We start from the raw sequence: 27,822 nt of genomic DNA on the forward strand, positions 1-27,822 counted from the left end.
ATTCAATGTTCATTTAAGACTATGAACATTGATGTACTAGGAATATTTCACAAAGGAATATCATCCTAGATGTTATTATCACTGCTCTTCATTATTGTTTCACTATTAGGATTTGATTGCATCAAATGATAGTCTTACAAATCATCCTAAGTGAAACAGATGGAACATTCTGATGATCAGAATGTTCAAGCTCAGCTCATGCTTACTTTATGAACAGTACAGTAGGTGAAAAGCAAAAAGCAAAAGCAAAGCAAATCTGTCATCTTCAACAAGAGATAGACACGTCTGAGAGTTGGTACTGAACAAGGACAACACAATCTCTCAAAGCATGGGCATGAAGATGCAGAATCCCACTAAATCCTCCTGCACCGGTTCCAAGACAAAATCTGGGAAAGGAACATTCTGATGTATGAAGAAAAGTCCATACATTGGTTATTGTCCAGAAATTCATATGAAAAGCATATGCATAGCCCAGAACTTCATGTGTTCATTCATACATGATGAACCCAGATGAAGAACGTGATGAACCCAGATGAAGATCATCATGAACACAACAACATTCTGATGTTCATCAGAGATCAGAATGTTTGCCCAGAATTTCAAGTTAAAGCTTGTGGGACCCAGGACACATGGCATAACATCATTGGACACCCTACAACGGCTATATGAGCCCAAGGACTCTATAAATAGAGGGCTTGGCCTTAGCAAAACTTGCACCATTGCAAAGCATACAAGAAAACAACTCTGATTTTGTTTGAAGCTTTTGCAAACTGAAATTGATCAATCTCTAAGTCTTTCATCAACTTAGTGCAAATCAATACTCTTGTTATCTGTAGGATAACCTCTTCTTCTTCTTTCATTGTTTGTTTTACAAACACCCAACTTCCATACAAATTGTAACAAAGTCTCATCTAGCTTTTAGAGGTCCTAAAGTGTTAGGTTGAGCAAAGGTTGTAAAATCTAAGTGGTTAACTTAGCAAGAAGGTGCAAGCCTGCTGAGGCTTAGAGAATACAGGAGTGTAATTGTTCAGGTGAACAAGATTGTAAGGTGCAGGACTTGAGAGGTTATCTCAAGCATCTTAGTGGAAACTCTCACAGGATTGTGGGGAGTGGACTAGCCCACATTGGGTGAACCACTATAACTCTTTGTGTGTTCTTTCTTTCTTCTCTATACTCTTTTATTTACAGTATACACAACACACACTTACACTTATACTTTATTAAGCAATTTTGTTTATGAACTTCAGAACATTCTGAAGTCAGAAAGTTAACATAATTCCAAGTAAACAACTTGAGAATCATTTTTAAGTTTCAGGATAATTTTTAAAGAGTCACAATTCAAACCCCCCCTTCCTTGTGACTATTTTATCTACTTCATCTTTTTTAACAAAAACATTTTTTTTAAAGTGACCTATTATATTTATTTAATGAACCCTAAAATCTAAATCCATTGGCTGTGTCATTACTACAGGGTGGACACAACCTTCTTGAATATCAACAATGCTAATGTGGTAGAGGAACAAAAGAAAAGATAGCGAGGCATCAAAGTTCTTGAAAGGTTTATTATCCAACACACCAACTACATTTCAACAATTCAAGCACCAGATATAAGTTGGCAATAATTTCATTTGACAAAGTTCACCCATGATGGACTCTCAATAATACTCCTTGCCAATGGCATCCAGCAGCAGCAACTTCCCAAGAAGCAAAGGCTAATTGATTGGTAAGCATAAATACAACAACAACAACAACAAGCAAAGCAAGACAAAGCTCCCACTCACAGCACTCCAAACAATTCCTTCTGACAAGCAGAAAAGGCTAAAACAACACTTACAATACAAACACACTGCATTTACCTACAGCCCTCCATTTTGCACATACAATACATTTGTTGTATAGTTACCACATGAAAATCGTAAACTTTTTTTTTTTTTTTTTACCATAAAATCAAATCTTCATGTCCCTTTTGGCCAGGCAATTTGCTGCAACGGCTGCTTAAGACTGATCTCGCGTACTACTACTGTTACCTTCACCGGCACGATTTTGCTCCCCAACCCTGGCTGCCAAGGCTAACACTTCAGGAGACATTTCCCAGCTTCCACTTTTTCTTCCCCAGCTAGATCGCCTAGGATGAACTCCAACACGGTCAACTGCTTCATCTACGGTCGTCCTAATTTCAGAAGATAACTCGCCATCTTTTATAGTTGCACGATCATTGTTTAATTGACTATCCGACTCATCCATTCCGGCATTCATCTCCCATACTGCTTTCCTTCCCATTTCTATGTCGTCTCCAGATTTTCCCAAACTTTGGTTCATATATCCTCCACTCACTGATCGAGCTGGTAATGCCGGTTCATTTGGCACCATTGCCCTGAATTTGTTCTTTGAGGGGGCTATGCTGATGCAGAATATCTCTTTGAAATTATTCAACACTCCTTTGTTATATGGGTTTGCTCGTCGGTCATATCGGTATCTGAAGTTCTCATAAGTAGTCTGCCAGAACAACAGAACATACATCAAGTAATTTGTAGATATATTTGAAAAGCTAGATTAAAATTTAAAGCATGTGGATTAAAAAAAATCTTACCTGATTTGTACTAATCAGATATAAATGGAAAGCAGTAAGGCCACCAACAAACCACATTGATATGAAGGTGTAAATTATTAAAACTATGGAGGCTGGGGTTTTGATCATTGCCTTCCAAATATTTGTTTCCTCTGCATCCATAATTTTTCTAATATAGATCCAGCAAAATGCAAAAACATATACACAAAGTAGCGTAGTTGTGAAGACGAACATGAAGAAGAAGCGATAGTTACGCTGCATAACAATTGTCCAAGCATTAGCATACATATCAAATAATCAAGAGTGTCTTGAACTGAAAAGTAATCAGAAGAAAAAATTATGAAGAATTCATTAAAAAGAGAAAATTTGCAAAAGATCCAACTTACCAGCCCAATACACTGGCCAACCCATGGACAGTGATGATCAAACCGTTCTACACAGTTATTACAGATTGAGCAGTGTGAGCATCGAGGAGGCCTGTAAAGCATGCAAGTATCACAGTACTTGACCTTGACAACAACACCATTGACCTCAACCTCCTTAATCCGTGGCAACCGCAATTGAGGAGTCTGACCGGCACCAACATCTGCATTATTATCGAAACCTTCTGGTTCAGGAGGGTGTGCGTTGCGTGGTATTATACCAGGATCTCGACCAGATGTTAACAAAAGAAGAACCAAGTCCTGAAAAGATGTTAGCATCAGCATTTGTGTGGAAGGAATATCTTATAGTGTGCATACTGCATAGCAATGGAAAATGGTGAAATAATGCCCCCGCCTTTTCATGATAGGGTCATCACCACTAATTACACAATAAAGAAGAGCAAACTGGTGCTGTAAAGCTCTCGTCTAGGCAGGGTCTAGGGAAGGGTCAGATCCATTGTAAGCAGCCATACCTTGCATTTGCAAGAGGCTGATTCCAAAACTTGGACCTATGACCTCCTAGACAAACATAGGTTACGCGGCAGCAATTTCAACTTTTGTGCCAAAGCTTCCCTTCACCGGTAATTAAGGAATAAAAAATTAATAACTGGAAATGGAACTTCATTTTGCCAACTAGTAAGCCAAACACCAAAATAAAGAATTAGCATGAAACACCAAAATTAACCTTTCAAAATAAATTCTTTACATGTACAATTTTAAACTGAAAACAGAGATAAAAATAACATAACCCAATTGTAGCATAACATATCACTTTGCATTAGGTAGAGTGAATATCATCGAAGCCAATGTCATTATTAATTTAAAGTATTATCACTTTGCATAACATATCTTCTATTATTTGCTCAATTTAACCCCCTAAACCCTGTGATTTTATAATTTTCCAGACACATGAGTTAAGTATAAACACTTAGAGTTGCAAAAAAAACTGTTATGCTATTTCTAAAAACAAATACAATCCAGTTATACAGAAGATATGGCTGAAAGTATGGTCTGTGACCATAAGATCAAGGCTGTTTAACATATTGGACATAAAGTATTCTGAATCAAGGTTAGAAGGATTAAACAAGAAGGTAAACAATTAGAACAACCAAAGATGAGGTCAAGAAAATGGAATCTTGTTGGCTGATTGTAGGGAATGAGAAGAGACCAGACAGAACGTCCAACAGAATTCGCAAGGACATATTTCTGGATAATGGTGGAACGTTTGAGACTGTCAAATTATCCAGGAAGGACACAAGAACATGGCAAGAAGTGTGAATCTCAAGGGAGAAGCGAAGGGGGATCACAAATTGAGAGAACCGCAACAGTCTTGGTGGGTACCTGAGCTACCGAATGCAAGGACGTTCTTGGCAGGGAAGAGGTCTTCAACAGAAATGGAGCTATGGATTTTGAACGTAGCAGCAGAGAGTCCCCTGCTGGAGCCATCTGGCTGTGGCACTCACAACACGTTAGCCGCGGTTTTGTGGGTGGGTGAATCAAGGAGGTTTGTAGTTTTACAATCGCAAAATCTTTGAGTGGCATCACACTATGGTAGGCAAGCTTCCACCAACAAACCCTGCACATGGTACAATGACCATGGGAAGTCTCATGACTGAGATGCATGGACAGTGGGTTGTGGTGTCACTCTCAGGAAACATGGTAAAGAGCAGTGTGCTGAATTTGGAACAGGGTCTTAGACCCTAGTGAATCAGACACATATGATGGCAAAATGGTCACAAGCCCAAAAAAATTAGAGGAGCTTAACTTTAAATCTGGATGAATGGTCCACAACAGCTGGATTGACATCAAATCATTTGAACTATAAAGTGTGGTTCAAGGTGAATGTTTAGGGGGAGACTATTGATAGATAACCTTAGTTTTTTTTTTTTGAAAAAGATAACCTTTGTTAGTTGATTACTTATGGGTTAATTTGGGAGTCAGTTGGGATAAGGGAAATAAGGCAGGCATGTTGCCTATAAATGAGATGACAGATTTAGAGTGCGGGATATTATTCAATTGTAGAGACTTGAGGACCATTAAGGCATTAGGAGAGTTCAGAGTCTCTAACACTGGGAATTCCATGGAGATTTCAGAGTCTCTATAACACTTTGGGAATTCCACTGTAATCTGAGAATTTTCCCTATTTTCTATAGTCATATCAGTTGATTCCTATCAGAGTCATATCTTGACTTGTCCATCAAGACACACGCTCAAGCTCAAATGGAAGAATGTACCAAACCAGGCATGCACTTATGTTCTAGTTTCCCCATGTCACTGGAGCTTGCAAAATTTTCTGTTGCAAGGATGTAAATATCCGTTTATAAATATCAAAAAAGTCATTAACCAAATGAAAAGAATAAATTACACATAATCTATGCAACTTCATCTTAGCAATTATAAGGTTTTTGTAACCGGTGCTTCAACCAAAAGCTAGATGTTGACATTTCACCTTTAGAAGTAGAAAAGGACACTTTGGAAATTCAAAACTGCCTCATAAATTAACATCCTACATATAGATTGCAATACTCAGGCCATTACATATTGAGTAGGCCTTTTGGTGTATTTGGTGGCGGTTCTTCAGTCAATGCCCATTGCTTGGAGCATTTTATCTTCATAGGCTTTGGCAAGAAGTGTTTTTTTTTTATGGCAGCATGCTACTATAAAATGTTATCATTTAAAGTTTCTGATTAAAACTGAATATTCGGTATTCGGATATTTTAGGGGAAACATCTATTGTAGACTTTCTATGGATAAATTGTTCCCATGGCTTCACATTGTTGTTCCATGGAATTTTTCTAGAGGGCTCCACTCATAATAGCCACAGAGCAGAGGATGTTCATTATCCCTTTCCTGAACAAATTATCACCCTTTCATATAAAAACGGACAAGGACAAGAACCCGTGCTATGGCATAAGATGACCATGGAATCCACTTACTACTTATGCTTAGGATTGTACAATTGTGTTTGCTGTGTGTATAGCATATTAGTTTGCAATAGCTACAGCTAGTTTTGTTTTTGTAATTATACCAAAATGAACATGTTAACAGATTAGCTCAATACTAACATATCATCTGTTTCGTGAGGTTGAAAGCAATGCTTCTCATTCTTCTAATCACCGTGGATTATCAATGCAGTAAACCAAAAAAAAAAAAAAAAAAAAAACTTGTAGCATATAAAGGTAAAAGACTCACATAAATTGTGAAAATAACTGCAACAGCCATTATGGGTATCCCCCAATGGTCAGAAAAATCATTCAATAGTTTTCTGGCAACAAAGACACAGAAAACTGCGACAGGAGCAACAATGAGTAAAATTGTAAGCCCCAATGATCTCACATCTGGTCCAAATATGAACCTTCCCTGAAGAAAAAATTTCTGCAAGAAAAAGATGAAAGCAACAAATAAGAATCTCCATATTTATGATAGATCAGAATCACCTATAATCCAAAACATAACTGAGATGGCAGATAAAGACATAACAGTGAGTAAAGAAGTGTTTTTTTAATACTGAAGATTCTCTACAGTTTCAAAAAACTGTACAAAACTTTGATCCTTTCCCATCATGTCCAAACTCCAAAGCAAGTATAGCTTTCAAACTATTTCAGTACGAGTTAAAAGCAACACAACAAAACAGAAAAGCACCTTCAAATATATGAATCATAATAAATCAATTCCTTGGCTAAGAAATATCAAATATCCATCCATTTCTTTGTAAACATTATTTCTCTTAATCAATACATAAACTCCTTTCAAAACGGTAACACCCCTAACATATGTTATGTACACAATACCTATGTAACATCGACACTTCTGATTGAATTGTCTGGTGTCAGACTCGTGTGAGTTTGACACCGACACCGACACCAGACATGTATTTACATTGAATTATGTCATTTTTCTCAAATTTTGATCATTGCGCGTTAGTGTGTCAGTGTTTGTGCTTCATAGCACAATACTGGTATAAAGTAAAAATAATCTCTCTTACAGTTACACACACAAGTTCAACAAAAGAAAGGCTACTTAAAATTAAAAAGCATATCAAATAATTGCAACAAAAAAATGTGAAAATTTTCGAACTATGACAAACCAATAACGAATTGAATAAGCAATTAATAAAAGTAAAAAAGGGTGAATCAAATAACAACAAAAAGAAAACGAAATCCAGAATGAGTGGTACTAACATTGCTTCCTTTCCATGCTTGATAAACCCGCAAACCATCGGATCCTGAACCTGGATCAGATCGTTGCGGCGGAGGCACCACGTACATACCGCTCAGAGTTGAACAACCCTCGAAAATTTCAAAGATTCAGCACCCAAAATAGCTCAAAAAGGTGAAAATAAAGGTGAAAACTTAAGGTTGAGAATTGAGAGCCATGAGTGAATTGGGTGACCCTTTTGAGCAAAGTTTCCGGCGAAGTTGATGGGTTGCGCCGGTGAGACGACAACGCATGAGGGGTTGGTCGGGACAGAACAGAAGGTGCTACTGCAGTAATAATAATGTAGTAATGTGACTATATAATCTAAAGAGTTTTCTTTTTCCTTTTTTTTCTCTCTTTGTGGTGACTAGTGATTGGGCTGTGTGTGTGTGTGTGTGTGTGTGAGAGAGCTGGTTTTGTACTTTTGTTTGTGTGGAAAAGGCAATTGCAATTTGCAAGGGATTTACTTCACATCACAATAGTTTTTTTTTTTGGTGTTTTATTTTGTGCAATTTGTACATTTTAATTTGTTTTACAAAAATAAAAACATTTCTTCAAATTGATTTAAAATACATTGGTATAATACAAATTTAAAGTTTTTAAAAAGAATAATGATAATCTTCGAACAAACGCAATTTCATATATTAAGAGCATCAAAAAGACAAAGTAGATAGACTTATAACCATGACTATATTTATGTCTTTGAATTTGGAATGTTGACGGCATTAAAATCATTTATTGAATTTGCACTTGATCAAAACTAATTTTTCAACGTGAGTAAAATAAACAACGCACTAAGACGAAAAATCAAAAACACATCACGCAAAGATGGAAAATCAAAACAAATAATATCGCGCTGAGACGATGAAATCGCAAAAACAACGAAAGCGAAAATATGTGGAAATCACTTATCCAACTAAAAGAAAGAAAAACAATATGGAGGTATGATTTTGAATCAAAATTGACTATAAAATTACCCATCTTTGATAGACCAGAAAAAATGGTGACGGCTAAAGTTTAGAAAAGAGAAAAGAGATAAAGTTTATACAACAATCACACAATTGAAAAGCAGTGATGTAAAGTTGGTAATGAGAACTATTTTATGGATTTTTTAGAGAGTTTGAGTAATTAAGTTCTTAACAAGCATTTTAATTAAAAAATTATAAATGAGTGATGTGTATGCGAAAAATTCATTTAAGAATTGATAGTATGCATGTCGAATAATAATATATATATATATGTCGGATTAATTATTTAAATCTCTTAATATGATTTAAATCTTTAAATAGATTAATATGCTATATAAAACTTTTTAAAATGTTGAATTTAAACTTAACAATATTTAGGTTTCGTCGTAGATGTATTGAATGAAATGTGTGTTGTCAACATTTCTCAAGTTATAAAACCGAGAGTGAGATACGATCAATGTAAGTAAGGACTCTTATGCAGATCTTTGTCAAAGATTTGAGATGAACATTGTGTGGCTCTTTCTACTTTATACTCCAACTGAGTTAGATCGCCATCGTTTAACTAACCTGTCCCTCATCACTGTTCTCAATGATCTAGTAGTATCATTTTCTATCAATACCATGCCAATGAAAACGAAATTTCATTTAGGTGACTTATAGGCGTTTTTTATTTTGCCATTTTTAGAACAGAAAGAAAAGAAGCATGATTGAATAGGCATGACTAGCTAAGAAGAAGATCAACATAAAAAGGAAAAAAATAAACAGAATTATCCTTCCATTCAACTACTATTCAATTTTAGGAAATGCAAATGAATGTCCTTAAAACAATCGCTAAGAAAATAAATTTAGAAATTTAGTCTTTAAAAGTAGTGTAGTTAACAAGTCAACTTTTTGAAAATGCAAAAAATGTTATTTCCAATTTAAAATTTTCTTCCCCAAAAACATTTGTTGTTAACGGATGTCCTACAAACATTTTTTAAAGATCTGTAATTAATTAAGAAAATGTTTATAGCAAAAATTAAATAATTCAATTTCCAATAAATCGAATTCATCAATTTCTATAAAAACTTACTACCTCCGTCCCTAATTATAGGACCCTTTTGAAAAAAGGGTTTATCTAACATGTGCAATATTGCACATGTTAAGGAAACTAAATGTAGCAACTTTGCATTGGAAAACACCAATTATTATTAAAAAGTTATCTATTTAATATAGAATATACAAGTTTCAAGATAAACTTGCCACTTTAAATTTCTTAACATGTGCAAATTTGCACATGATAGAAAAACCCTTGAAAAAATAACGGGAATTAAGATAGTGGATATTTGTATTAAATATGTTTGTAATTACTATTGTTATTACAATTTTATCCTTTAAGAGAGAGTTGGTTTATGTTTTCAACATGTTATTTATTGTTGATTGAAATAGCAAAGGGGTCTTATAAAAAGGGACAATTTTTTTTTCAAAAGGGTCTTATAATTAGGGACGGAGGTAGTACTATTTAAAAATTGTTAAAGAGTATTCTAAGAATACTCGTTAGCATTTACCTTTTTGTAGCAGTAAAAAATTTGTTATGCATATGCACTAATCATAATAAGAGATATTATTTCAATTTTTTGGCAGAATCTTTTGTTTTGATTCTTTATAATTAACTTTTTCTATCAAAAATCACATAGTTCTCCGCATTGTGTTCAGTTGATGTCGGATTGTCGGTGAAGTGTTATGATTCTCTCAAGCGCTGCTATGGGTTACAATAATAACAACGAGTTCGACAATATCATTAACCATTGTAGACAATTGTTCAACTCATATTTTAACAACTCTAAGATTGAATTTAAGAGGCAGGTAAATGGGGTCGCTCATGAATTAAAACAGACAGCCTCATTAAAAGCTAGCTCCCAATTGTTTATTGATGTACAGCTTGTATTAACATTTTCCAACATTTTATTATCTAATGAAATAAGATTATGTTTTTTTCCTAACAAAATAAGCTTGAATTGCCTTTCGAAAAACCTGAATTAGTCAAAAGAAAAATAAGCTTGAAGTACACAAAAAATGACGAAAAAATCTGGTAAATTTTCTATTTCCAAAAAACATATGCCCCCAAAAGAAGCAAAGTCAAATTGAACCCATACCATAAACTTGGGAGTAAGTTAAAATACACATGTCCTGATCCAAATTTGTAGAGCTCTCTCTGTTACCCAACAATGAATAGTAGAAAACAAATTCCGATAAAAAAAATAAAAAAAGTCATCATTTTATTAATATAGTTGGCATGGCTCCACTAAGTGCCATAATTTGTATCCACTAGTCAAGCAAAATTGGTAAGATGCAGGAAAAAGACCCCAAAAATTTAAGTTCAACTTGTTATTATAAACACTCAATATTCATTGCATGTGTTAGATTCTATTTTACTCTATGTAAAGTACAAAATTGTGTAATTTTAGCACTACCAAAAGGTTAAAAATAAGTAAAAAAAATTATTTGTAGGACTAAAATTGAACTATTATAATTTTATAAGAACAAAACATATTTAACCCTCTACTATCGTAACATTTTTGTAAATGTTACTGAAAAGTTGAAAGCAAAAATGATACAGATTCATAGGAGCAAGGATATTTTTGTAAATATCCACTACCATGGTCTTTCTATAGTTGAACAAAACTTCAGCTGGAAATTTCAAACTTTAGCGTAAATGTCTGATCATATTAACATGAGTGAAACTCAGTAACATAATGCCATCAATTTGCTATCTATTTCATGTTAAAAATGGAAACAATTTGTGTTTTCCTAAGTAGTATGTTGGAACATAGAAATATTGAGAAAAAAATTCATATTTCATGTTAAATAAATACTAAAAAACCTCATATCAAAACATGTAAAATTGAATCTCTAGTTCACAAGTGCCTAAACAACACTTCTAAAAAAAATAGCTGCCACCAACCTATTTTATTTAGCTACAATTAAACTTTGAAGATTGTTCACATTTTTCTTATACCTTTATTGACACCAGCCACTTCTAATCTGCATCAAATTACTATTTTTACCTCCTTATTATTTCCTCAGGACTATTTTGGCCACTTTGTTTTCTCTTTTCTCTCCATGTCTCCCCCCATTGTTTGGCCTCTGCAAGAGCTTGCTCTCTTAGTGAATCTTTAACCAAAATCATCGTTGTTTCATTGGGGGATTCGTCGTGCTCCATCTCTCCTGGGCTAACTATTTCGGATGCTTTTGGGACATATTTCTTGGATGACAAGTAATCTAGGGCAAGTACTATATCGCCTGCAGAAGGCCGGAGACGTGGATCTTCTCGAAGACACATGCGTGCCATTTCAAGGGCCATCCTTAGACCTGATATAGGGTAGTGACCTTGCAAATGTGGATCTACCAATTTTCGAAAATTCCCTTTGTCTCTGAACAATGGGCGTGCCTACACGCATTAGAAAACCGAGTTTTGTTAACAATGTTAGTTTTGCAATTAAAAGCGAAAACATAAAATGAAAACAGAAGCCGATTTTTGAGAGTAAGAGTTGCTTATAGCTGATTAACGCAGCAAATCAAGAAATAATATATTCTTATTACTTAAATTTTGAGAAAATGTTTGCTATTAAACAAGACCACAGATGGAAAATTATAAACGTATATGTAATTACCCAATCAACAAGATGCTTGTCATGGGCACGAGTTTCATCATACGCTCTACGTCCAGTAATTAGCTCCAATAACACAACTCCAAAACTATAGATGTCAGATCTCATTGTTAATTTTCCAGTAGTTGCATACTCAGGTGCACAATAACCATGTGTTCCCATGACTCTAGTAGCAACATATGATTGATCTCCAGTTGGACCGAATTTCGCAAGGCCGAAATCAGAAAGCTTTGGATAGAATCCTTCATCCAATAATATGTTGGATGATTTCAAATCTCTATATATAACAGAAGGCTCCGCTTCATGGTGAAGATAATTTAGTCCTCTTGCTGCCCCTACAGCTATCCTCATTCTCGTATTCCAATCAAGCGGTTCATTATCCGGCAAAAGATCTGCAAGTGACCCGACAAAATTGTAACTAATACAGTATAATATAAGTGGAAAGATAGATTGAGCCTTCAAATAAATTTCCTATGAGCGTAGATAGATGGAGTAACTAGTAATAAGTAACATTTTGATGTAAAAAAAAGCTAAATGTTGCATTACATTACCATGGAGATGAGATTCTAAGGATCCCATAGGCATGTATTCATAGACAAGAAGTCGTTGATCACCTTCCGCGCAGTAACCAATCATACTAACAAGGTTGGGATGGTGTAGAAGAGAGAGCATGAGAACCTCCACTAAAAATTCTTTCTCACCTTGGAAACCAGTTGTATCAAGTCTTTTAACAGCTACAGCCTGATCAAATGTTCCAAACCTTTTAGTTTAATAAAATAGTTAAATTGTGTTGCGGATCAGTTTATAAGCATTGCAAAGAAGAAGCATGTAAAAATCGTCCATCCTTTGAATTATACCTGACCAGTGCTACCTAGCTTTCCTTTGTAAACAGTTCCAAATCCACCTTGCCCAATAAAGGTTTCATCCCTAAAGTTTTTTGTTGCCGTCGCAAGTTCTCTGAAGGTAAATATTTGAGCTTTATTAGAAATGTCGGTATTCTCTGCTGTAGTAGCTTCTGATCTCCGTTCTGTATCAAACCATATTATGTCAACTGCAGTACATGTGTGTATAAATTTTCAAATTCAATCAAGCTTGCGATCGTCTAAGAATGAAAATTACGTACAACTCTAAACTACTGCAACGAAAGTCTAAGCAAGCTATTCCTCCTTCAATGCAAAGATAAATCATATCATGTGTTATAAAAAGGAAAGATGAATTGATAATCTAAATCGACATAAGATGTTTAAACAACAATTCTGTAACTAGACAAATTATATGTAATGTGTCCACATATCTAGGTGACTCTTTTTGGAAGCAAAATATATATTAGATTTAAGTAAAATTGAAAATCCCTTATCAATTTGTATTGTTAAGGAGACATTTAAAATATATAACATCTAGAACCAGATATAGCTGCAGGGGCGAGGGGTAGAAACTATGCAGAATATATCGTTTGGAGCTGTCTTTCAGCTCAAAACAAGCACTATATATGATTATCTTCTGAAAATTATCATGTGAAAGAATGACAGTAAAGAAATGTAACTAGAGCAAAGCAATGATAAACTCAGCAGAAGAAATTGAGAGTTGGAGCAACAAACGAGTTTCCACGTTAAGCAGACAAACAATTAAGCAATTCATATGAAAAAGTTTCCTTCAGAATTGATAAAAGACATGAAAGTTGAGGAGCTAAAAAAGAAGGAATTTCTGATATGAGTTGAAGCAAATATGTGCTCAACTAGGAGGACTGTTGAAAAGATTTAAAAAATGTACCTATGACTTTAGAGCCATTGAAAAGATTTCAAAAATTCGCAAGGACTGTTTTCTTTTAAAACGAGAAGCAAAAAATACATTATTGTAGAGTTGTGTTATTTAAACATCAAAATACTAACACTGTTTATGTCTATCTCTATTTGTCTCTTACTTTTCGTCTAGTATAACTTGCACACATTTAAAAAATACACAAAAATCAAAGGGCACCGTATTTGACATCAAAATTTTGATGTTAAAACATCATTTCTTTTTATTTTATCCTGAAAAGAGTCAAATGGCATGTGATGATTCACCTTCCCATAAAGAATACTACTTCCACTGCTAGAACTTAATATTATGCTAATGCTTCTTTTGAATCGGAGTCAAGAGAGTATGAAATTTGACCCTAAACCCTAATTTGTTAGTTTGTGTATATGTATATTCTTTTGCAAATGTGTGCTTTGTCAACTCTAAACAAAAAATTACCCTATGATAACAACAACCAAGACCATTTAAGAACTATAAACACAAAATGTCATTTTTCCGATTACTCAAACTTAACAAGCCAATTTGTCTAAAATATTAACATAGTCAAAATTTATGATGGAAAACACAGAAAAACTGGAATTATTGAAGGATAATCTAACATAATAAATGGTTTAAACCTAAACATATCAAAATGAAATTAAAAAAAATTAACACAAATTAAAAACAAAGAAACAGTTGTAAACAAAATGAACATAATAATTAAAGATATTCTGAAAAATGTACCTAAAGATCTTCCAGAAACAGAAACAGTACTCCCAACAGATTTAAGGTTCTTTTCATCTTCCTGATCATTCTTCCCTTTTCCCTTCTTTCTAGACCCAAAACATGGGCAACGACCCATCACCTCTAATCACTAGAATTCAGCACAAAAACAAAACTTTTTCTTGTCTTATTATGAAACAATGCCACAAATATAAAACCTTGAAGATACCAAACTCTGATCAGAGGTTAAAACATCATTGATGGTGTTGAATGCGACATTGTAATAACGCATTATCATTACCATAACAATGTATGATATTCATATGTGTTTGTGTTTTGGTTAACGTGGTTGTTTGTAAAAAAGAGAAGAAATTGTAGATTATGATGTGATTATTTGTAGAAATAGCAAATTTTTTTGGATTTGGATAACAAGGATTTGAGAAAATATTTAGGATTAAATTAACACTGATGATGATGTGCATGCTCTCCAATTGTTTCGTGTCTCTTAATTTGTTTCCAAATCTGTCTTGTTATAGGTACCATATTTGTCTCTTTTGTTGTTGATCTTCATTGCTGAAATTAAGGTTGGTGACGTATCATATTTCCAACATGTTTTTTTACTGGAAAATAGTATGTTGTTAATATATCTTCTGTTAATTTGTTAAAACTATGTTGTTATCTTTTGTTATTTGTTAAAATAAGTATGTTGTTATCTTTTGTTAATTTGTTAAAATAAATATGTTGTTAATGTTAATATAACAAAAGTGGTTTCTTTTATAATAAAAAAATAGAGTTTCCTCTAAAAAAAAAAAATGCACCATAAATCAACTTGATTTTGGTTCTATTTTACTTTACTATAATTTATCTTATTTTTAAGAAAGAGTGCCCCGTGACACTCTTTAAAAAATTTTAATAAAGAAATCATTCTTTAAAAAAGTTTAATATTTCAATTTCTAAGATAATAAATACACAAATTTAGATAAAATTTTACCACTTTAGGTGAGTGTTCCGGAGGTATTAGTTAGCATTTTTCTTATTTTTATTCATATAAAATATGGAAGTATTGTTATTTTATTTTTTTGTCTTGGTGTAATATTTAGTGTTTGTTTATTATCACCGCAAGTGTTTTATAATCACAGTGAACAACCATTATTTTACAAAAATTACGGAGTGTAACTTATGCAAAATCACGATTACTCACCTAACTTTTGCAAATTCACTGTGGGTCTATGTTATATTTAAGAAAATGATCTTTAAATTGTTTATTTCTATGTTATATTTAAGAAACTTTTAAACAAGTATTTATTAAAAGTCGATCTTCATTGATGAATTTAAGGGTAACATATCATATTACGAAGTATTAAACAATGCAATGAACTCATCGAGTATTTACAATGCAATGAACTCAATTTTTATGTCTTTCACTCGTTTTCGATCACTGTTTGGATTGCTATATCAGGCAATGTTCTTTGTGTTAGCAACATCATTATGTAAATTGCGATGCTTCTTTTGTTTTCTCATCAATTCTTTTGGTTTTGCATGTTCTTATTAGACCACCCACAATGGGGGTATTGAAAGCAAATTTAAGTAGTTGAAACTATTGGAGCTGCCTATTGAAAATGAGGAAAGAGGAGAGAGATGATGAATGGTTTCAACTAGTTGAAAATCTGATGAGGGGGCCACGCGGCGCATTTTCATTTGCCAAGCTGAGCGCGTGCAGCACACGCGCCGACAGGGCGCGTCGCGTGTAACACCCCGTTTTCCCAAAATAAAAATTTCGCATAAATAATCAGAGTTTTTCAACATAAACGGAATGTCACATTCTTTTCTTAAAATCATAAACTGAATAAATAACTATTTATCCTTTAAAATTCAAATACAAGATCTTTAATACTTCGCAGCGGAATTTATTTCAATAACTAAAACAGTCTTTGGCACGAAGACCTCTTCATAAATGTCGCATAAAAATTCAATCTAAAAACATAGTCATAAATCTTCAAAAACAATACGTAAGGAATAGAAAAGCAATAACAAAGTTCCCATCCCGTTACGTATCAGAGCACCTAGGACACACGAGAAGGAAAGCTCACACGACATCAACTATTCTTGGTTACCTGTTAGTTACCCATGGTGGGCAAACAGAAGGGGTGAGATTTCACAAACAATAATATTAAGCATATAATTCATCAATTACATTTAACAACATAAGCATCATCAATCATATTTAACAACTCATAGACAACATCATGTAATCATCATAATATTCATCATAGATAATAATATATCATAATTCACTTCTTTAATAGTTCATATAAAGAATCACAGCTTTAAACAATTTCATGATTTAACAACTTAACAACTCGACAACTTGACAACTTGACAACTTAACCTCTTGACTATGCAACTTAATCTTCTAATCATGCATGTGGTACCAATCTTTGAGCGTAAATAGGCTCCCAGGGCATCAAGCCCTCAACTTTATTTGAGCGTAAAAAGGCTCCCAGGGCATCAAGCCCTCAACTTAATTGAGCAAAGGCTCCAGGGCATCAAGCCCCCAACAATGAAATGCTAATGCATGGACTCGACCTCTTAACATCTTAAATCGACAACCTCTTATATAATCCAATAATTTGGAACTTCATCATCTTAATCAACTTAGACCGACTCATGCAGCTTAGTTAAATAACAACAGCAACACAACAGTATACAAAAACAGCATGACATAATAATATCAAATGCAAGTCAACAACGTCTCAATTATTCACATATAATTCAAGTAATGCATATACAATTATATCACAATATAACAACATCAAATAATAATCAACATCTTAAAACATCATATATACATATAACACTTCATCAATCATGGACAATATCGTATTCACAACATATACATTCATATACTAATTCATCAATCATATTCAATTATTCACTGTGACCTACGTGCAGTAATTTGACTATAACTCTAGTTCTATAAATCCTTTTGAAGTCAAACCAACGGTATTAGAAAGCTAACATTTATACCTACAACTTTCGTGTTTACACCTAAGACCAATTCTGTACCAATCAATACCAGTTTTCATTTCAAATTCGGACAAAGTTGTGCTGAAATTCATAAAAATTCACTAAGACCTCCTTGGAGTATTTTCATCATAACTCCTAAACCAAAACTCATTTTTACGCCACACCAAAGCCATTGGAAAGCTAACAAAATTATCTACAACTTTCATGTTTACACCAAAGGCTAATTCAAAACAGAAACGTGTGAACAAGACGCAAGAACATGAAACATGACATGCTGTCAGAGAGCAACTCGGGAAAAACACACTTTTCACCCCAAAATCCCAATTTTAACTTCCCTATGCCCAAATTTGATCCCAAAGTTTGTCTAAACATTTATATAAATCAAAAGAGACTCAAAACCATATAAAACTTGACCAAAAACATTATTTTAGAAAATCATCAATTAATCACTTTTAACCCTAATTCCCAAATTCTCAAAAACTAAAACCTACAACATGTTAAATCCAATTTTTAGAATCAATGACTTAAGATTATTGAATGTTTGTCCCACCCTTACCTTATAGATGAAAATCGCAGCACTCCTAGGTCTTCCCCCTCCTCTCGGCTTTTTCTCCCTTTTCTCCAAAATTGATCGTACGTTATGTTTTTTCTAAACTAGGTTTCTCCTATTTATAACCCTAAACTCTCTAAAATCTCATAACAAACTCTCAACTCAATCTTATTTCTATTTTCAAATCTTAATCTATTAAATAACAACATAAGCCACTTAATAAATCACATAATCAAATAAATATATTTTAAACTCTTCTTAATAAATTTTAGACTCAATTAAATAATTAAATAAATCTAATAATTCAAAGAGGGCGTTACATCGCGGAAAGGAAGACGCGGAGAGAGAAGCTTTTTTTGGATAATGCAGGACACGTGGTGCCTTCTGATTGGCTGGCTGGATTTTTATCTTCTCAATTATTTCATTGCAAATGAATTTATTTATTTTTTTCACCAAAATTCGTAATTTTTTTTCTCTACAAATAGAGACTTGGATCATTTGATTTGGACACAGAAAAAAAAATCATATTTTTCACTCTCTTAATCTTATAATTAGCCATTCTTTTGAAGTTTTAGTCTTTGTTTAGTGAAATGGATCCCAATAATAATCAATTTAACACCCAAAATTCTTCTGATTACCCATTTGGCTATCAAAATCCCAACAATTATCAACACCCAAATCAATTTCCCAACCAACATCTTCAAAACCCAAATCAATTTCCCAACCAAAATCCTCAAAATCCAAATCAATTTTCCAATCAACATTCTCAAAACATGCATAATTTTGGATTTGCATCAAATTTCAATCACCCATCCTCTTTTCCAAACAACTTTAATCCATAACAGAGATCTATGATGGGATATCCATCTCAAACACCACCATTTAATGGTTATATGCCAATGATGAATGAAAATTTTCAGAGTGTTGGTGAATATCTTGAATATTCAACACAAATAAATCGTGGTGGAATGGCAAGAGCTAATGAAGTCATTCCAATTGTAGAGGATACAACTCCTAAGAGCAAGAGAAATCCGCAACCAGGATGGAACACCGAACAAAATCTTGTGCTAATTAGTGGGTGGATAAAATTTGGAACATGCAGTGTTGTCGGGAGAAACCAGACAAGTGAAGCATATTGGGGTAAAATTGCTGAGTATTGCAATGAGCATTGCTCATTCGATCCTCCGCGTGATATAATTGCTTGCCGAAACCGTTTTAATTATATGAGCAAAGTAATAAATAAATGGATTGGTGCTTATGAAAGTGTTAAGCGTTTGCAAGGAAGCGGTTGGTCGGAAGATGATGTTTTGGTAAAAGCGCAGGAATTATTTGCATGTGGGAAGAATGTTCAATTTACTTTAAAGGAAGAATGGCGCGCTCTCCGTGATCAACCATGTTATGGTAGCCAAATGGGAGGAAATGTTGGGTCAGGAAGTAGTGGATCTAAGAGATCTCACGAGGACTCTGTAAGATCTAGTGCTCGTCCAATGAGTAGGGAGGCAGCTAAAAGAAAAGGTAAAAAGAAAAGTAAGGACGCTGATGGCTTGGAGCAGGTGGAAAAGGAGTGGGTTCAATTCAAAGAAATCAAGGCGCATGAGATTGAACAATTGAAAGAGTTCAACTCGAATCAACAGGAGAAAAAAAGATTGAAGAAAATGAAACTGTATGTAAAGTTAAGTTCCGAAGAGCATCTTGATGACCGGAAAAAAGCGTTGTTGGAGGAGTTGGAGCGTGAGCTGTTTTGAAATTAATTTCAGTCAAATATTTGTTTGTATTCGGTCAAAATTGCCAGTGTTGTCTAGTTTCCAATGTTTATTTTAATAATTGTCAGTGTTGTCTAGTCCTCAATGTTTACTTTAATAAGTGTTAGTGTTGTCTAGTCCCTAATGTTTACTTTAATAAATGTCAGTGTTGTCTAGTCCTCAGTGATAGTCCCTAGTGTTGTCTAGTCCCCCGTGACTTATTTGACATATTATTTGCTTTAATAATTATGCCCACTGTGTGCCCATTATTTCACATACTATTTGCTTGCTTTAATAATTATCTCCACTTTTTGCTTTAATACAATACAATAACTTATTTCAAATCCGTCAGTGTCCACCGCACAATTTACTTATATATAGGGACTCATATCTACTTCTAATTTCACAAATCTCATTCATATCTACTTCCAATTTCACAAATCTCATTCATATCTACTTCCAAAAAAAAACTCTCAATGGACCCTTTTGATATCGAAACCTGCTTCCAAAAACGTGATGTTGAAGACACTTATATCGTCAACCGATTTATTCAGCGTCGAAAAAAATTAGAGGAAGGTAGTGCATCTCGTACTAGAAAATATTTTAATAGAGATCATGCAGCGGCAAACCAAAGACTAATTGACGACTACTTTGCTAATGAGCCTACATACGACAATGCAATATTTCGTCGTCGGTACCGGATGCAAAAACATGTTTTCCTTCGAATCGTTGGAGACCTTTCAAGTAGTGATAACTACTTCACCCAACGAGTTGATGCAGCCAATAAAGAAGGTATATCACCGTTAGCAAAATGTACCACAGCAATGCGAATGTTAGCATATGGTGTGGCAGCAGATGCGGTCGATGAATACATCAAAATAGGAAGTAGTACAGCATTGGAGTGCTTACTTAGATTCTGCAAAGGAATCATACGACTGTATGAGCAAGTGTACTTGAGAGCACCAACCCAAGATGACCTGCAAAAAATACTACATGTTAGTGAAATGCAGGGGTTCCTAGGGATGATCGGGAGTATTGACTGCATGCACTGGGAGTGGAAAAATTGTCCTAAAGGATGGGAATGTCAATTCACCTGGGGGGATAAGGGAACCACAACAGTTATTCTTGAAGCAGTTGCATCTCATGATCTATGGATCTGGCATGCCTTTTTTGGATGTCCGGGAATGTTGAACGATATAAACGTTCTAGACCGGTCACCAGTGTTTGATGATGTGGAACAGGGAAAGGCTCCAAGGGTGAATTACTTTGTGAATCAACGTCCCTATAATATGACATACTATCTAGCTGATGATATCTACCCTTCTTATCCAACTTTCGTCAAATCGATTCGACTTCCTCAAAGTGAACCCGATAAGTTATTTGCAAAACATCAGGAGGCATGTCGGAAGGACATTGAACGTGCTTTTGGAGTGCTTCAAGCTCGATTTAAAATCATCCGTGAACCAGCTCGCTTGTGGGACATAGCCGATTTGGGTATCATCATGAGGTCATGCATCATATTACATAATATGATTGTTGAGGATGAACGAGATACATATGCTCAACGTTGGACCGATTTTGAGCAATCTGATGGAAGTGAATCCAGTACACCGCAACCATACTCCACCGAGGTGTTACCCACTTTTGCAAATCATGTGCGTGCTAGATCCGAGTTGCGTGATCCAAATGTTCATCACGAATTGCAAGCAGATCTAGTGAAGCACATATGGACAAAGTTTGGAATGTATAGTGATTGAAGATGATTTGTATCGTACTAAATAAATTACTTGTGTGTTGTATGCTTAGTTTGTTTGTTGTCTTCCATTTTAAGTTATTTGTGGTCGCGTGTTTAGTTTGTTGTCTTGCATTTTAAGTTATTTGTGTGTCGCATTTTAAGTTAAGAAAATAAAAATAAATTATTTTACAAAATTTTGTTTTTCCAAAAAAAAACTAAAAAATTAATAGTTAATTGTATTATTTTAATTTAATTATAATCGATAATTTTAGGTAATTATAAAAACAAAAATATAAAATTAAATAAGAATAAGAAATAAAAGGTGGTGGGGTAGGATGTTGAATGAAAAAAACCATTGGAGAGGTAAAAATTGAATGGGTATTAAATTATGAGAGAGAAAATGATGTGGAGTGTTGGGAATTAAAAAAGTGGGTGTTGCATGGTATTGAAATTTTTTTGCCCTCGTACATGGTCTTAGAATTTATATAGCTTCAATAGTTTTGATGCTTCTGCTGGCTACTGCTACCTTTTCTTATAAGTTATTGCTCCAAAGTTTTCTTTTGGATAGGTCCATATGATTTTAAATAACTATAGTTTGACTGCAATCTACAAAGATTAAAGTTTTTAAAAAATTTATGTTGCTTTCTCAGACCTTGCCTTTGAATATAAAAATGCATTAGCATCAGTGTTGTTGCTTTATTCCTATGGCAAAGGACCCCAAAATAATAGGTACAGGAGAGAGGAACATAAAGGCATGGATGTATATACCATTATTATTATATTATAAAAACTCATTTGCACGAATTAGTTCACAATTCATTTTGATATATTATAGAAACTTATCACACTTGCTCTGTCAATATCAATTTTGATTTCCTATTACATCAGTAAAATCATACAGCAGATCCTGCGAGTTCAAAACTATGAAAGCCATTGAAGATCAAGATGCTGAATAAAGTATTGAAATTATAATTACAATAACTATAATAAAGAAAACTGAATTGAGAATACTAAAACATTTTGTGTGTGTATGTTTACACAACGAAAACAAAGCAAACACACGTCCAGTCTCACAACAATTAGTAGCTTCAGGAAATGCACGGCAGAGAATCATCAGGACGCGAGATTTGGAGTCCAAACAAGTGTTTAGTAAACCACAAACATGGAGGAAAAAACATTGACAACTCAGAAGAGGTGGCGAATATAGGGTTGAGCTAGGACAACCCAATGGTGAGCTAGTTAGCAAAAGAGGTAGCAAACATAGGTCCTCCAACCCCAATGAGGAGTTGATCAGGTTTAGGTTGGGAGCTCAAATAAGCTAGTTTGTATGAAAGTCTAAACTGAAAGGAAGAAATGTGTTGAGGTGGATAAGAGTTAATTGATAATGTGGCAAGTGTGATGAGATGCTTAGAGGAGTGTTGGTTTAACGACACAGCAAGTTTATAGGTAGAAATGGAGAAAGTTTATAGTCAGTTGATAATGTGGCAAGTTTATAGTTAGTAATGAATATTCATCTAAATCACTTACCAAGAAAGAATCAAATCAATAAATCAATCCTGACGGAATTCCTCATGAAAACTAGAACCTGTTAATATTTCTCTGATATATATATATAATATTATAAGGGCAATGCCATGGGATGAGGTTACTTGGAAGGAACTCATCCTTCTTGAATATCATCAGTTGCCTTAACAAATCGCCCTCTCACTCTCTTTCTCGTATCAGCCCTAGCCTTCCTTGATTCATAGCGAATGTGCTTGTCAAACCTGTGCAAAGTTCGATGCCACAACTTTAAACTAAAGATAAAATGTGATACTTTCAAAATAAGCACATAAGTGCATATTCCAAGTGTGTTATTATTTTTAACTTGGGGTTCAATTTTATATTACATTTTTTATTTTTTATAGTTGGCCACCCCAATCATTCTATTTTGGATAAGTAATCGTATAGGTTTCTATATATATATATTGATTTGTATTTGCTTATGACATTTCATATAGTACATGAAAATTGAAATAGTACCTTCGAGTTTTCTTCTTCTCCTTGTACCGTAACATGGCATCCCCTCTATTCCTTGTGTGCTCTTCCAAGCTAATCTTGGCATTTATGTTGCTAACATTTTCACTCCCACTCAAAAGATGTTCCATAACTGGTACACTGTCGGCGCCACTGTATGTTATGGATTCAATCAATTTGGACTCAGAAGACAACCCATCTCTAGTTTTCTTGTTGCTTTCTACTTTCTTCTTCACATGGCTTGATGATGACTGATCCGATTGATTCTGCAAATTTTGCAAAGACAAACAATTGGTCAAGCACTGGTTCCCTATAGATAAACCAAACAAGACAGAAATATATGACAATGTAGTAAATAAAGGCTAAATCATGTGGAAATAGTGCTTATAATAATATAATATATTATCTAACACTTAACGGTGCAGTTGTTGTAGCTTTAATGTTGAACTAGGTACAAAGAAAGTTGGAAGATTTGCTATGAATCTTGGGCAATAAAATCTTGCCGACCTCTATTGTCCCTCCCCATGTGAACTCTGTACATTGAATCTAAGCAATGTAGGCCCATAGTTTTGTCTGTATGTATAGGTTTCCTTTTCAAAGCTATTAAACCCACGCAACTTTCTTTTTCAAAATTGTTTTTTTTTTTAAAAAGAAAAATTCAAGATTTCATTATAATAAAAATGTTCAGAACCTCATACTAGTATATTAATAGAATATAACATTTGTATATTCCATCAAAGTCCTTGCATTAGAGAGCTTGAATCAATGATGCAGAGTCACTATGCCTTTGCATCATCCACTCAACCATTTTAATCAAATTTCCTTAAACAGTTTGCAATCCAATGACTCTCACTTTACAGCAATTGACAAGTAGTAGGGTAGTATTAATTCCTTGGTAGACTTTTGGTGATTCCTAATACATTAAGCTCAGAGATGCACATAGTAAGAGAGCGCATGTGCGTACCATATTAAAAGTTGAATTAATGCCAGAAAAATTGTTAAGTGTGTTAGAATTCCAGACGCCAAAATTTAAGATTATATTTTCCCTCAGAAATTTCAGCTCGCAGTTCCAACTTTTTCTATATTATAAATTAGCACGAATTGAAAAACTACTATCTACAAAGAATGGCTTACATTTCTTGATAGAATATCATCACCAAGTGTTGAGCAATTCATATTGTGCACATCTTGTAATGATTTTGGAATCGATAAGGAAGCATTTTCTACACCATCATATGTCATATCTCTTGATTTCTGTAATTGAAAATCCCAGACCTGCACAAACGTACAAAGACTAATTATAACATATATCATGATGTTAGTTGAAGCAGTACACCGTAATAAACTCAATTAATGCAGAGTGAAAAATGCAATGGCCTTAAATGGCCCTAACTTAAGGACAGGTAAAAATATTTCAAAAGAAGGTACAAGGGTAAGATAAACAAAACAACATTTTCCAAGATCTCAACTGAGATTTTACATTGAGAATAAAGCTCTTCCAGCATATGTTGGTTTTCTTCAATCACGCAATCACAGAAAGCTGCAAATAAGATGGTTATCAAAATGATAATGCAAGATGACAATGCATTAAGATAAAAAATGACGAATTTCATTGTCAAGTAGGAGTATTGTATTTTTCAAGAGATTGTTGCAACCCTGCATTACCCTATAACCAAACAATTAACAATCTTCAAAAAAAAAAATTAAGCTTAAAGCAAGTATCAGAAAGAGAGGAACAGTAAACTAGCAAAGACTGGTAAGGAGGTGAAATGGTCCTGGTAACTGAAACTAATGAGAAAAATTCATTCCAGTAAAACTAAAAGCCTATTAACAAAAGTAAAAGTTCAGAACAAAATCATACATTATTAATATATTATCACAAGAAAATAAACCAAATTTTCATGTCAATGCTACCTCATTCCCCTAGTGACCAACGATGCAGCCTAGTTTACTCGAATTCATTATTTACCCATCAGTCATTAAACACTTTTCCAAGAAATTCCCTCAACCAGAGGTAATACTATTCAAGGCATTGCCGAACACTAAATGTGGAAATTTGCATTAAAATTTGAAGTGTTCTATCTCGATCCAATGACCACGAATATGCCGACTGTGTGAATCTGTAAAATATTTGACTGGCAATCAAGGTTTTCTCTCTCGACCAGAATTGAACCTTGGTTTGCCACACGGTCTAACCCCTTCTGCTATACCAAACTCCATCAAACCTTGGTATTGTAATTAAACCTTTTTTTTAGAAAGACCAAATGACAATCACCATTGAAAACTCACACACATGCAACTGGAGAAACCAGTTTCAAACCTCGGTCACCGTGTCTGGCCTAACAATTTCGGCATTTTTGTCAATTGATCTAGGACTTAGGGTCTTAATGTAATTAAACTTTAACCACAAAGAAAGGAACAAAACTTCATATACCATGGCAAAATCTAGATCAGCTTCTAGAAGAAGCTTCTAATTAAAATATTATCCCTTTTCAACTACTATTATCTTCCTCTCAAAAAAAACAAACTGTTATTATCTTAAAAAACATATATTTATAAGAAAGATTATAAAATATCTTAAGTTTATTAATCTAAAAAAGTTACATAAAAACGCATTAACAAACCTGAGGAGGTTGATACGACGGATTACGATCCCAAAGAAGAAGACCAGATTCATTTCCATAATCATTACTATTTCTCTTAACACCAACATCAAACTCAGACGAAAAATTAAGCAAAGAAGTAAACGGAGTTTGCTGAAGCAACAACAAATCATCAACATCATTACAACAATCATTGAATCTCAATTCATTTTGATCTTCCTCCAAATTCCTCTTCCTCTTCGCAACTTCCACCACCTGTTCATACACCTCATCCCTATTCTTCACAACCGGAACCACTGGACCTTCAAATTCCGCTACGAAAACCGCGTCGTTCGGCTTCAAATCAAGTCCCAAGGTAGAAACGATCTCGTGAACGGATGGACAACCGGTGAGACCTTCAATACGGCGGCGGTTGTGGTGGTGGAAGGATGAAGAGGTGGAGTCGTCGTCGTCGCCGCCGTGAGAGTTCCAATCGCAGCGGTGACATTGAACTAGGTTTTCGGTGAAGCAACGAACTGAAGCGGCGTCGTTTTTGCAGTTTTGACAGATTTGGAAACGCACGTGCTTGAGTGCGAGTGCGTTTGCGGAGTGCACGTGCTGGTCGCAAACTAAACAGAGTTTCGCGGAGTCTGGTTTGCAATATAGCACCGCGCTTCTTGTGTCGCAATAGTCACACGGAAACGACATCGTTTTAGGAGGATACTTTGGTTGTAAGAAAGAAGAATGAAGAATTTAATTTAGTATAGTGTAGTGAAGTTAGTAGATTTATTTATTTATGTGTGTATGAAGATGCATAAGCATAGGCATGGCACATGATAAGCATGAGGAAAGTGAGTAATGTAATGTAGGTCGGAAGGAAGGTAGGACTAGTGTGTAGTGGGGACAAGGGTGAAAGATATTTTGGTCACTTTTTGGATATGATTTGATGAAGTGGAGTAGACAGTAGTAGTGAATCTTTGATTGCATGTGCGTTTTCTTACTATTGCTACTTGCTTCATGTACAGAAGAGATTCAGTGTTGTCTGTGTGGTTTTGTTTTGTTTGTTGGATTGAGTGGCAGTGTGACAGTTTTTGGGACTTTGGGCTTTTTGGAGGGAGTTGGTGCTTTGATAATTGTTGTTCCCATTTTGGAGATTGTTAAAAAACTTACCTGACAATAGTTAATTGCCGATATTTCTTATTCCGCGAGAGTTAATTGTTGAAGTGGTGTTTTTTAAAGCGTAGATCTAACGGCAGTTAATTATTGATAAAGGTAAATATGTCATTTTCTGGTGTTTCATAGCAAAGATTAAAGTGGAACAACAAGTTTCTGGTGCTTTTTGGTGTTTGGGATGCCCGAAACTGTTTGGACACGTGGTCGTAGTTAGAGCATATGTTCTATGCTATGTTATTGAGGCCATAAGAACTTGTTTCTATGTTCTATCCCATATTTTCATTGGAGTGGAATGACATGGATGTCAAGTTGGAGAACGGTTCTCCCTGAAGAACATTTCAGAACACTGATTTGAGGGACCCAATTAGAATAAATTAAGAACAAACCTTGTAGTTTTGCATTAGAGTAAAATTACATGGTTGTTCTTGAATCCTCATATGACAATGGTGGACCCACCAAAATGCTTGAAGAACATAAATTTTGTTCTGATATTGTAGATGTTCTTAGACGAATAAGCGTTGATGACTATTCACATTGCAACTTATATCAAATCAATTTGAAGCAAAATATTTGTAAGAATTTCTTATTTGAGTTTTACACAATTATTATTAAAAAATAGATTATATTGTTGACTTTAATAGTAAAATGTATATTATTTGTTAAAGTATTTTTTTATTAATTATAGTTAATAT

The 27,822-nt window shown here is 34.3% G+C and overlaps 5 protein-coding genes across 6 annotated transcripts; 2 read left to right on the forward strand and 3 right to left on the reverse strand.

The window, feature by feature from the left end:
• Positions 1 to 1,532: 1,532 nt before the first annotated feature.
• LOC11427059 (probable protein S-acyltransferase 7) lies at positions 1,533 to 7,567 on the reverse strand. Of its 2 annotated transcripts, XM_003624406.4 has the most exons (5): positions 7,173 to 7,567; positions 6,184 to 6,366; positions 2,956 to 3,252; positions 2,591 to 2,824; positions 1,533 to 2,496 (listed from the first exon to the last, which is right to left on the reverse strand). In XM_003624406.4, the coding sequence occupies exons 1-5, from the start codon at positions 7,257 to 7,259 to the stop codon at positions 1,996 to 1,998; spliced, it is 1,302 nt and encodes a 433-aa protein (XP_003624454.1). In that variant the 5' UTR covers positions 7,260 to 7,567; the 3' UTR covers positions 1,533 to 1,995. The 2 variants fall into 2 exon arrangements, with proteins under 2 accessions (XP_003624454.1, XP_039683432.1); XM_039827498.1 differs by lacking the exons at positions 6,184 to 6,366; positions 7,173 to 7,567 and adding an exon at positions 3,465 to 3,483.
• Positions 7,568 to 11,001: 3,434 nt separating this feature from the next.
• Positions 11,002 to 14,940, reverse strand: LOC11429110 (probable serine/threonine-protein kinase PBL7). Its single transcript, XM_039827393.1, has 5 exons — positions 14,327 to 14,940; positions 12,664 to 12,833; positions 12,358 to 12,547; positions 11,810 to 12,198; positions 11,002 to 11,586 (listed from the first exon to the last, which is right to left on the reverse strand). Exons 1-5 carry the CDS (start codon positions 14,442 to 14,444, stop codon positions 11,200 to 11,202), a joined length of 1,254 nt encoding a protein of 417 aa, XP_039683327.1. The 5' UTR covers positions 14,445 to 14,940; the 3' UTR covers positions 11,002 to 11,199.
• A 3,796-nt stretch (positions 14,941 to 18,736) lies between these two features.
• On the forward strand, positions 18,737 to 19,627 carry LOC11440992 (glutathione S-transferase T3). Its single transcript, XM_003624409.4, has one exon. It carries the CDS (start codon positions 18,737 to 18,739, stop codon positions 19,625 to 19,627), a length of 891 nt encoding a protein of 296 aa, XP_003624457.4.
• A 473-nt stretch (positions 19,628 to 20,100) lies between these two features.
• LOC112416692 (uncharacterized) lies at positions 20,101 to 22,315 on the forward strand. The gene is made up of 2 exons (XM_024771018.1): positions 20,101 to 21,043; positions 22,248 to 22,315. The coding sequence occupies exons 1-2, from the start codon at positions 20,101 to 20,103 to the stop codon at positions 22,313 to 22,315; spliced, it is 1,011 nt and encodes a 336-aa protein (XP_024626786.1).
• Positions 22,187 to 26,951, reverse strand: LOC11438557 (zinc finger protein CONSTANS-LIKE 15). Its single transcript, XM_003624410.4, has 4 exons — positions 26,000 to 26,951; positions 24,510 to 24,650; positions 23,382 to 23,641; positions 22,187 to 23,125 (listed from the first exon to the last, which is right to left on the reverse strand). The coding sequence occupies exons 1-4, from the start codon at positions 26,663 to 26,665 to the stop codon at positions 23,020 to 23,022; spliced, it is 1,173 nt and encodes a 390-aa protein (XP_003624458.1). The 5' UTR covers positions 26,666 to 26,951; the 3' UTR covers positions 22,187 to 23,019.
• Between the last annotated feature and the right edge of the window lie 871 nt (positions 26,952 to 27,822).

Source organism: Medicago truncatula, chromosome 7 (assembly GCF_003473485.1).
Source record: "Medicago truncatula cultivar Jemalong A17 chromosome 7, MtrunA17r5.0-ANR, whole genome shotgun sequence".
Classification (NCBI taxonomy): Eukaryota; Viridiplantae; Streptophyta; class Magnoliopsida; order Fabales; family Fabaceae; genus Medicago; species Medicago truncatula.